Here is a 12,627-nt window from a genome sequence, read left to right on the forward strand (position 1 = left end):
TGCTGAATACATTTATTACATGTGATCTGTGAATTATAAATGAAACAGCATGTGATGTTCTCTTCCTTGTTTTGTTTGAGCCTACTTGCTTGAGCTCTAGACTGACCAATGGAACGAGAAAAGGCCCAGATGTTGAGAGGCTGATTTCTGGGCTACGATTAGCCCCACACTTGGACATGAGGTCCCATGCTGCGCTCTAGGAATCCTCAAGGGGGATCACGCTTCCAAGTCTAATGCATTAAAGGCTTGGAATTCTCCCCAACCGCTTTTCTCTCTCCATTTTTGTCCCTCTCACACATACATCACGGCAAGCACTATACATTTCCTGAGCAAATATTCCCAAGCCAAGCCTGTAGGTTTCCAGAGAAATCACACGTGATGTACAGCACATCTGTAGCTTTTTGATAATGGGATATTTGGAACATCATATTACCATATTACCATTACCATACTACACAATTGGCAGTATATAGGATGTATAGTATCAATATTTTCAGTTTCAAGTGTATGAAATAACTACATTTGACAAAATGTTCAGTATGCAAGCAGGGCACGACTTGTTCGACTTGATCTTCTGTTTTCAGTATGGATATGAAATCAATCTTTTCCTTGATGCATTTGTTTTTAAATTAAAAATGTAATATATCTGTACTTATTTCTGAGATAATGAGTCCATCCACTGAAGTAGACATGCAATGCGGTGAGGTTATGTGACAACAAAATAGCTAACTACCATTTGAAACATTTATTGTTGCATATTGCAAAATGTTTCACATACTAAAAAAAGTATATCTATAAACATCAATAATGTCTATATAATGTTTCTATATAAAAATTATAATAATTATAAATACAAAAACATTTAATAACAAAAATAACAATACATAATAATGTTGTGTTTTGTAATTATGTATGAAAAAATTGTAAATGTAAATGCTATGTTATGTAATGCAAATATAAAGTTATGTAATAGTAATGTAAATGTAAATATAATAATTATTTATTTAATAATAATAACTACTACGACTATGTAAAGCGCAGTATGCAGTAAGCAGGACAATGGTATTCCATTATGAGCATAGCTTGAGATGTTCATCTAGTCTAGTAAATACATTTACAAACAAATAAACAAACAAACAAACAAATGAATTGATGAACAAACAAACAAATGAACAAACACACAATCAAACAAAGACACTTATGAACAAATGAACAAGCAAGCAAAAGAATGAGCAAACAGACAAATTATTGAAATAACAAAGGAACAGACAAATGTCTGAATGAATGAACAAACAAACGATTGAACAAACAAGCAGAAAATTGTACTTATTACTAAAGTAGCATACAAATGAATGAACGAACAAATGAACAAACAAAGGAACAAATAATCAGAAACGAATGAACGAAGGAACTAATGAAAGAAAGAAAGAAAGAAAGAAAGAAAGAAAGAAAGAAAGAAAGAAATAATGAATATAGTACTAACAGAAATAGCAGCCACTGTGATATTTTCAGGTCACTTCTAATTTTGCCATGAAAACAGCATGATTTAACTACTGTGTGAACTCATGTAAACTAGCACACAAAGGGGTTTGAGGTTTGGAAACACAGCAGTCATGAAGGGGCCAGAGTGGGTCTGTGAATGCCATTTTTTCACTGTTGCAAATTAGTAGTATGACAAAGCATGTAATGCTGTCAAGTCAGAATCTGTTAGGACTCAAGCAACCATAGAAATCCATGGGAAAACATTCTCAGTCCTAACACACCACCTGGCTTCTATTAGCAGAGGGGGATTATAACACACTCATGCTCATACACACACTCACGCACTGTGCCCTCTTACCCAATTTGCATGTACGCAGGCTATGATTCGTTTTCTAGAAATGATACTGTATGTGCAAATTCCCATTTTAATGGAAATTACCCAAGCTGCACGTCTACTGACTGAACGCAATATAAGTGGCTACCACCTGATTTCAGTCAACATAAAATTTGATTTGTATCACGTAAATCCAATGCAGCCCAAACCAACCAAAAGCAAAATAAAACAAACAAACATGCAAGAAACTAGCAAACCAAATGTTCTCTTGAAATAGGCTATATTTGCATCAGACTAAGAACATTTGGGCAATATATCTTGGTATAGCAAACCAATTTCTAATCCTAGATTAGATTTACACATGGACTAGACTTACAGTTAGTCTTGATTAGAAATCTTGACCAAACTCAATTTAGACTACACCAGACTTAGACCTGGACTTTTAGACCTAGGGGTGGGGTTGAGGTTTGTCCAAATTCTGTAACCTTACCTACATATGAACAAACAAGCAAACCAAATTATCTCTTCATACAATCTAAAAGTTCACCCAAAAATTAAAATAATTTCATAATTTACTCATCCTCATGTCATCCCAGATGTGTATGACTTTCTTCTGTTTAACATAAATGAAGATTTTTTGAAAAATATCTCAGCTCTGTTGATACATTTAATGAAACTGAATGGTTTCCAGAACTTTGAAGCTAAAACAAACACATAAAGACAGCCTAAAAGTAATCAGAACGACTCCAGTGGTTAAATCCATGTCTTCAGAGCTGATATGATAAGTGTGGGTTTCAATATTGATCAATATCTACACTTTCACCAGCCCTCCTAAGCGGATTCATGAGAAGACCTAGTTCTTCTTCTGTTTTTTTGTGATTTGTATTCTTTGAGCATACCATCACCTACTGGACAGAGAGGAGAAAGAAAAAAGGGAGGGATAAAGCAAAGGAAAATAATAAATATATCACATTTACACAACAGCCCAGTAGTTGGCGATATGCACAAAAAATGTGAATCTGTAAAAAAAAAGATGAACTCTCATTAACATGCATAGGAGTGCTGTTTGAAAGTAGATTTAAAGAAGAAGAAAAAAAATATATATATATATATATATATATATACATATACATATATTTATCTGTTTCACATCCACACCATCATATCACTTCTGAAGATATTGATTAAACCACCAGAGTCGTATGGATTAATTTTGTGCTGCTTTTATGTGCTTTTTGGGGCTTCAAATTTTGGCCACCATTCACTTACATTGTGAACACCTAAAGACCTGAGATATTCTTCAAAAAATCTTAATTTGTGTTGTGCAGAGGAAAGAAAGTCATATGCATCTGGGATGGCATGAGGGTGAATAAATGATGACAGAATTTTTGTTGAAAAATGAACTATCCCTTTAAAGTAACAACTGGACACTTTCCATTTTTACTGTGTATACACAGTAGGCACTTTCAATTTCCCTGTAAAGACCTTATACAAATATGTATACGCACATTAACACAAATGAAAGTCTTGTGTTAGCACACCGAAACAGCAATGTGATAGATTGTGAGCAGACTTATAAAGCAATGGCTTACGTGCGATTGGCTAGGAGTTACCCAGCTAATGATGTGATGATGTACAGCTGCTGGTCTTCCCACTAGAACTACACTCCACTTCCATATCCTGGATTGGCAATTCCACAATATGTGAGGCTGGTTTTTCAGTTATGACTAGAATTTAATGCACCAACACACACATACTTGACGCCAGCAGTCTTGTGATTGATTTGTCCACTTACAGCCGCTTACACCTCTTTCAATTACATTTAAGTTTAAAACACAAAGCTCAGAAATGAATAAAAAGGTTCCTGCAGCTTTGAATGTTCTTGGTCACTTACACATTCTGGGATTTGCAGAGCACTGCATGTAATTGGGTAAACTACTGGATTTATAAATCTATAAGTGCAATTAAGAGCAAAATTCCAGTGTACAGAATTCCAAAGTGCCAGTGCCATCAATGGAAGTCCACAGGAAGCCACAAGCCATTTTCCACATGTGGAATTTTTCATGCTTTCCCTATGGCAGTAGCTCTTTTTACAGCCTGCTCTGCCAGACCACATGATGACCTGCCTGTAAATTTAACTCGTGATGTAATTGATTTGGACCAGGGACTAGAAGGAGGTTAAAAGTGACCACATAAAAACATAATCACATTAACTTTTCCTCAACTGCAAATTTATAGACAGCACAGGCACTGTGCTTAGAGAGGAAGGAGAAAACTTTCAAAGAGGGTTATTCAGACTCAACACGTTCTTGTGCTAAAACAGCTACAGGTATGTTGAAGGAGGTACCCAAGCCATATAGGAACCAGATTTAGTGTTACTTTAACAACTATCCAGAACACCCTAGGAACCAAATAGCAATGCTTTGGCAACCAACCATTACCTCCGAGCATCATGGTGGCAAGTTTTGCATGCGAGAGCACTACTAACATTTTCTTTAGAAAATGTACAACTCTAGTTTGATATGCCTTTTAATAGTCATTCTAGCTACATGAATGTGCCATGGAAAAATGTCATGTCAGAATCTCACCGTTATAGTACTTAAATTATCTAAAAAAAAATATTCTGAATCCGGTATGTTGCCTGTATCTTTTTGTTTCACCACGCTCTGTGAGGTCATCGGTTAAGAAATAATAACCGGTGAATAACAGATCTCTGAATGACCATTTCTGAATGATTTTTATCACCTGTAATGTGCTTTCAGTACAACCAACCTAAGGCCGTGAGCAGAAAACAGAAGCAAAAACCACAAATTTCTGGCTGTCATTCAAACAATTACACAAGCCTTTAAGCCAACAAAAATATCTTGCTTAGACTAGTTCAAAGAGCTATCCATAAGATAAAACGCTACACTAAAGGTATGTCATAGCCCTCATACATTTAAGGTACTGATCTAAGAGTATTTATTTGTTTTTCTTTAAATGGCAGCCAGCTAGTCATTTCTTTTGACGCTATTTCGGTCATTGTGGTGGAAACTGTGGCAAGCAGGGAGCGCAGGGCATGGCCGAGCCAAAAGTCGTACATTTGGATGTTTGCCCGGCTCCCACCTCCTCCTTCAGAGAGTTAAAGAACCTTTGCTACAGAAACCAAGGTCAAAATAGTAACTTCTACCAATGGGCTGCTTTAACAGTTCCAACCTAATTTAGAGCACACTAGTTCCAACTGATGAAACAGTGTGCAAAATTATTTCACCCAATGTCATCATTTATTTACTATCATATTGTTTCAATTCCAAACACATGACTTTCTTTCTTCTGTGGAACACAAATGGAGATGAAAGGCACAATTCTGCATAAATAAAGGCCAATAACACAAAAAATCTTAATCACTATTTCTGTTTGGTATTCCAGTAAAAATATCTAAATTAGATCAATTAACTTTTGAAGCAAAATTGCATATCAAGATATCAAGACTTATTTTTGGAGAATATATCTTGAATCAAATTTGCTTAATTTTACATTACAAATTATGAACTATGTCAAGATATATTCTTAGAAAAAAAGATGTAATATTGTATGCATTTTACTTCCCAAATATTTTCCTGGATAACAAGACAACTACTGACAAACTATTAGGTGCACTGCAGATTCCTTTAAGGACATCATTCTTTCCTTTCACAGTAAATCAAACAGATCTCCTGTTTTCTGTCTTGAAAGGGTACAGAGAGCTTCTTAGAGACAAACTGAGACAGGCTGGCCAGACAGGACTGCATGGTGGGCGACCGAAGCTAGGTCACCTTACTGGCCACTTAGAAAAAGTCTGTGAGTCTGTGAGAGCAGCTGGCAATTGCTGAGGGTGTGCAGGGAACAGATCCATTTGGCCAACCCTAAACACACTGGAGAAAAGTGAAGGAAGAGGACAAAGAAAAAATGGACAGGAAAAGGGGAAAGGAAAAGAGAGGTGAGGTGAGGAGGGCAGAGGAGAGGAGGGGAAAGGAGAGGAACAAAGGAAAAAACGAAAAAAGTAAAAGGACAGAAAAATGTGAAGGAAAAGGGGAAAGGAAAAGAGTAAAGGGAAAGGGAAAGAAAATGTGTGTATACAAAAACACAAATGTACAATACAGCATAGAGTTAAATGGAACTAGATGGGGTGGCGGGAATGCTACGGATTATTTCAGTGTTTCAGAGGGAGCGTTCAAGTGATTAATGTGCACTTATATGTCTTCTGGCATTTACAGTCAATACAAATTGCGTTAGCTAAATTAGCTTTACGGGGTCGATATTACCAATGAAGTTAGAAATTCAATTGATCATTATGATGTGACTGATGCAAGTAAAACAGAAGCGCAAAATCAATCCAACATATAAACATTACATTTATCATATCCAAGGAGGTTGATTCATAATTTAGTTTATAGTCTAGGTCACATCGATAATTTTGGCACAGGGACTAAATGAAAACCTCAAAAACAGCTCATGCACATCTTCAATGTTGTCATGCCACATGGAGAGCTTTCTCACAGAAGCTGATATATGAGTACAGAGAACAGAGTAGAAAATAGATGCTTTCAAACCACCAAAAGACTTTCTTTGTTTTAATTTAGTGGCTCAATGGCTTTGGATTGAGCAGAATAACGCACTTTGCAGAAAGAGGGAACCTTGTATCCGGAGCTGTCTGTCTGAGTTCTGACTGCAGTACCAGTGTCACTGTCTGACAGTTCTGGGCCACTCTTTACTCTGACTCTTGGTCATGTCTCTTTTTGTGAGATGGGAGGTCTGCAAGCCATGCATTTCCTTAAACCAGTGCTTAACAGGGGATGAATGAAGAATGTGCAATCCCAATGTGTTAAAGCCACATTTCTACACACATACAGTACACACAAACATGGACACTGCCTTGTCAAGAGAGATATTTTTAAAGTCTATAACAACTTTTTTGAAGTTTTTTGAAGACATACTCCCTACATGCAGAACTAATGCAGTGATTTGAACAGATAGTTTTATAAACTTTTAAGAGATGTGCATCAGAAATGATGATGAATTATTTAACACAAAAAGAACGAAGTGAAGAGCGAATGAAGGATTTGATGCTTTTAATATGTTTTGGTTTACTGTGTTTTTCTTTTGTTTTGCTTTGCATTCATTGCACTGCTTTGAACGTGTTGATCAAGATGGGACATGTGCAAAATATGACATTTTAAATTAACAGGATGGTTGAAGGCTTAGTGCATCCTATTTTTGTTTAACATCCTTTCCTCAGTGTTGGGCAGTGTAGTTATTTTGAAGGAGAGGTCAAACTTTCTGTTTATATCCGAGGAAAGACAAACAGCTGAAAAAAATGTAGCAGGTCAGAGGGGATGAGTATTTTTCCATATGCCTGGCTGTTACCATTTCTTAAACATGAGAACTGAGGAATCCGCTGTATAAGTGATGTCAGCCCGCCGATTCTGCGTAGAGTCATATAACACAAGACATGAATTATTCATTTACATCTGCTCATAAGAGGGGCCTCTCAATCGATAACTGCCATGTCTAGACATGGATAAATAACATTTCTTTGAATCCAGAGATCAAATCAAATCCTTCAGAGGGCATACATTAGGTTTAAGCAATTTATATGTTGTCAAGATATCCAAAAAGTGAACAGAGATGTGTTTGTTCTCGAGTTCTTCATAGGGGTCTGGCGCTAGTCTGCATCAGAGCTAATGGTCTTTTACAAGACGCACTGATACCTCTGTTTATAGGACTCTGTGGGTCCGGGTCCGGTGGTCAAAGTAGCCATAATAGACAGGAACTTGTTCTATGGCCACAGAGTTGTCATTCTGGAGTCCAAACACAATCTCAAACTGTTAAATGGTTCTTAACTCATCTATGGGATTGTTGTGAGATTTCCTCCATTTGCCTTCTGAACATCTGAACATAAAAAAGATATATATTTGGGCTTGATTCAATAAGCCTAAGAGGTCATAAAAAAATAAAAACCTTTGGTATTTGTGGCCAAAATTGGCCAACCATTGAAAATTAATGGGAAAGACCAAAAACGGAGCAAAACATTACATTATAATTTAGAAATATGCTTATTCTGTGTCTTCTCTTTGTAACACCATGGTCAGGTTTGATGACAAGCATAATGACATAAACTGCAAAAACTGACACTTCAAATAAATTTTAAAAAGCTAAACTTTGACAAATGATAGTTTTATGTCTAAATATATACCCAAATGCATATCTTGTGATAAAATATAAAATTAGGTTACAACAAGACATCTACTGGCTGTAACTGGCATGACATGGTTTTCAAGCTGTGCTATTTACATTTTGTTCACCAGATGGGAGCAATTTACCTCCAATTTATGTAACATTCTCATATTTTCTTCATGTTTACACTAACAGAAGTGCATGTTCTGAATTGTAATTTTTTTCACACAAAAAAATTTGTTTATTTGTTTATGCAAATTAATGGAAAAATGTAGAAGTGTGCATGTAAATTAGATAAAAATTGCATAAAATCCTAAATGCATAATTTTATTGTTATTACTTCATAATAAAAAAAAAGGTTACACTTCTAAACCTTCCATTCAAAAATGGCAGTGAATACAAAAGGAAGGTGCCATTTTTGAATGCCATAGGAGGGTTAAAGGCACCTTCAGTAATTCGGTCATCTTTTACTGACCCTCATCATGTTGTTCCAAACCCCTATGTCTTTCTTTCTTCCACGGAACACAAAAGGAGATGTCTAGCAGAATGTCTGAGCTGTTCCATATAACGAAAGTGAATGGGGACCAGGAGTTGTTGAGCTCCAAAAAGGAAATAAACGCACCATAAAATCATCAGAAAAGTAGTCTATTTGAATTGTGTGCTGTATTCCAAGTTTTCTGTAGCCATATGATAACTATGTTGAATGAATCGACGGAATTTGAGTCAACTGAAGCAGCTGTGGTTGCCATTCATTTTTATTGTATGGAAAAGACCAGCTTTCCACATTTTGCTATGAATAACTAAATATCTTCTTTTGTGCTCAAAGAAAGAAAGTCATGTGATTAAATGATTGGCAGAATTTTGGCAGTGATTAAATGCTGGCAGAATTTTCATATCTGAGGTCCGTTTTTAACTTATTATCCTGAAAATATTTTAACAGGCTGTCCACATCAGCAGATCACCCAAAGTGCAGCAAAGTTCTTTTTCTGTCTTCCAAGGTCTCTCATTATATCTGGATGCTATCAAGAGCATGGAATACTCTGCTTTGATTCAATTTTGGTTTACTGTGGTATCAACAGAGCCAAACTGGAAAAAACAGGTCAGTTTTACCTTTTATAGATGGGTCACAGACATTTGCTTAAAGGAACTTTATGAACACCAAGAATAAACTCTTGCTGGTTGCTCAATGGCTTTAGCATTAAGCTTAATCAATTACATAATGCACAGCTTCGAATAAACAACATTTATGGTGATTTGAATGAAATTACATGTTTTAATTTTAGAACTAATCATTAAATGCTCCACTGCCTGCAAGTGAGGTCTAGGACAGAGTCTTTCTGGAGACTGTCACCCTAACGAGGTGTATAGTATACGGGCCATCTGGCCCTACAGTAGGGTGACATCATGCAGTCTCTACGTCCCTGCAGTAAAATATGAGAGGGGAAATACTACACCACATGTGCCCTTAGCTCTACGATTTTTTTTTATAACATCATCATTGTTATCGCTATTAGCATGTCTATCCAATTGAAGACACATGGTTAGTTGTTAGACGTAATATAAGTGACTGTGAAATACAGAGAGGACAGAGCACTATTCGAACTGAGGCTTAATCTGAATGATATGGTATGGTCAGATCAAATAAATCGGTAAAACTTGAAAAAAGAAATAACCGATGTATCTTAAAAAAAGAGCACACCACAAAGTAAAAATATAATTGCTTTAATACGAATTAATATTATTTAATTATTGAATAGTTAAGCTTTCAGGAGTAATGTGATTATAGTCAAAGTCTAACGAGGACCAACATTATAATTATTTGAAATCAGATGAATCTTTTTTTCTACATACACTCAGTAATTCGGGTAGTCTACGGTAACAGTCATGTAGTAATGGCACGGCTTAAATGCTACCTTATCCAAACCAAACAATCATCTTCAATATAAAATCTTCAATATAAGTAAGTTACCGTAATTTGGCTATCAAGAGAATATTGAAGGTAAAGGCTGGGCCCAGTATCAAATTATATTCTGTTCCTTGCTTTACAACTCAAAGCGTCCCAGACACACCACAAAGGTATTAACTAGACGGAGTGCAAGTGGAAAAAGAAGACGATCTATGAGAAGAACATCTCTTGTGTTCATTTGTGTTGTCTGACCATACAACCGAGGGTCATGTGAGAGCGAAACCGGAGCCCTTACTGGAATCCCACAACACCGCCCCAATATATTCCAGCTGCCCCTTCTTGGCCACATCAAGCCAAGACAAATATTTTGCCCTCAGCATAACCGTAACAATGCTCCGGTATGCCCTCCTAATTTTAACTGGGTCCCACACCAAGCCAGAACACAGAAATAGTCCTATAAATGAGGGGCTACATGTCCCCACATTCTCCAGACACTCAGAGGAACACAAGACCACCAGTCTTTGTCTGTCACATTCATGCTGGCTCAGCCATTCATAATAAAAAGGCCAGAGAAAAAAAGAGAAAGAATTGTGAAAAGTAAGAGAAATATAGCCTAGATGTTTATTATGTGGAGGAACCAAATGACAAGACTCAGCTAATACTAAAACTGCTGAACTAATTTAGTGGACCACTGGAATTCATAAAAACAAACTCTGACTTGAAAGCTAGTTTTCTTTCTTTCTTCCTTTCTCTCTCTCTCTCCCTCCCTCCTTGCTTCCGAATCCTCCATTCCTTCTTTCTTTCTTTCTTTCTTTCTTTCTTTCTTTCTTTCTTTCTTTCTTTCTTCCTCTCTACCTCCCACCCTTCCTTCAGTCATTCTTTGAAGGCTGGAGACTGCATCATGCATGCTTCATGTCCTAATCACATTGTCCTGTCTCCTTTCACTTTCCAACCTCTCGCTACAATACTGTACATTTAAAGGCAAAACATTTATAGAAAGTTTTATTTTAGTTTAGTTGGTTTGGTAAATGCAATTACTGTAGCAAGGTTACACGGTGAAACATTTCCCGAGAATGCATAAGAAATTTGAGAGTTAGAAATGTCATATTGCAACATCACACAGGATATATGAAAGCCAATTTCAGATCAGGATTAGACTAGAATCTTTATTCATCCTTGAATTTGTCACGCTCTGGGCAAATCTCAGGACAAGCTTGGGACATTGTTCCACAAAAACCCTCTGTAATTATTCAACTTCTCTTAAGTGATTAGAACAGATGTGTAGGACATAATAACCTAATCTACATAGTGGATATGTGGAAGAAGCAAACGTTATATCCAAAACAAGGTGCATGCCTTTGGGAAACAACTTTATATAGGCCTATAACTAACAGTTACATGGAGAGCGGTTGTCACACCACCTAGATCAAACAACAGAAAATGCGTTTACCCTGTCTAAAAAATTCAACAAGATCATGTCTATGTCCATGTCATCAAAATATTTCTTATTGCCAGCACAGTTTATCCAAAGAGGAAAATTCTGCCATCATTTACTCACTCTTTATGTTGATGACTTTCTTTCTTCCATGGAACACAAAAGGAGATTTTAGGCAGAATGTTGGCTTCAGTTCAGTCCATGTGAATGGTGATCGAGGCTGTCATTCTGCCTCTAAATTTGTTTTCCAATGAATAAAGAAAGTCATGTGGGTTTGGAACAACATGTGTAAAAGATGACCGAATTTTAATTTTTCTTTGTTTTCACAAGAATCATCCCTTTTAATATAAACATTAAAAACAGCATGCTTACCTGCAGCTCCATGCCTCTTCTTGATGGACATCTACAAAAAAAAAACATAACAAGCAAGGTTGAGTTCATATTTTTATAATGGTTTTACAGTAAGTGTATCATATAAAACCATCTCATGATCAGGACCCTGATCTTCAAAACAAATGCCAGAAATATAGCTTCTCTCCCATAGTGTGTAAAATCAACACCTGACCACTGAATGTCCTCCCACAGATCAGCTGAACTGTACATTGACCCTGGTCAACATGATTTAGAGTGCAGTTGCCCAGCCAAGAGAGAAAGTGCTACTTGTTTAGAATGAGGGAACATTCCCTCAGAATACCTGTTTACCATTTTCACCTTTCTGCAAATGTCCTCAGGTATCAATACAACATGAATTAACTTATTACAGCACTCATACTGTATGCATCCATTTAGAGAACATGCCATTGATTTCTGTCAAAAAGTCACATTGAAAAACTGACACTGCAAAAACATTGAAATTCTAGGATGAGCACACAAGCTTCTCTTTGGAACATTCTCAAATCATGCTGAATGACATGGATCATCAGGTTTTACATAAACTTGTGGAGTCCATCATACCAGCTGAAATGCAAGTTGCCATTATAGCATAAAAGCAAATATTTGTAATTAATTTGAATTATTCAATTAAAAAATACATATCTGCACAAGCTTCTACTTTTACTCTAGGTATAACATGGCAGTTCAGTACCTATTTTAATGTATTGTCAAATGTATGATATAAACAAAATATTTATGCTGATATAATATTTGATATATCTTGTAATATGACTGAGGAGTCATGTGTGATTATAGATAGGTGGGGATTCCAAACAGGTATATTCCCAAAAGGTGCTTATTGTGGTCAGTGAATGATATGGGGTGCTATTAACATTCAAGTGA

General features: G+C 36.3%; 1 protein-coding gene across 1 annotated transcript in view; it reads right to left on the minus strand.

Moving 5' to 3' along the window:
- Nucleotides 1-12,627, minus strand: part of LOC127631926 (stAR-related lipid transfer protein 13-like) — a 126,505-nt gene that overhangs the window by 74,938 nt on the left and 38,940 nt on the right. The window contains exon 5 of the mRNA XM_052110334.1: nucleotides 11,725-11,755. Coding sequence (XP_051966294.1) covers nucleotides 11,725-11,755 — 31 coding nt within the window. The remainder of the gene's footprint in view (nucleotides 1-11,724; nucleotides 11,756-12,627) is intronic.

Source organism: Xyrauchen texanus, chromosome 38 (genome assembly GCF_025860055.1).
Source record: "Xyrauchen texanus isolate HMW12.3.18 chromosome 38, RBS_HiC_50CHRs, whole genome shotgun sequence".
Lineage (NCBI taxonomy): Eukaryota > Metazoa > Chordata > Actinopteri > Cypriniformes > Catostomidae > Xyrauchen > Xyrauchen texanus.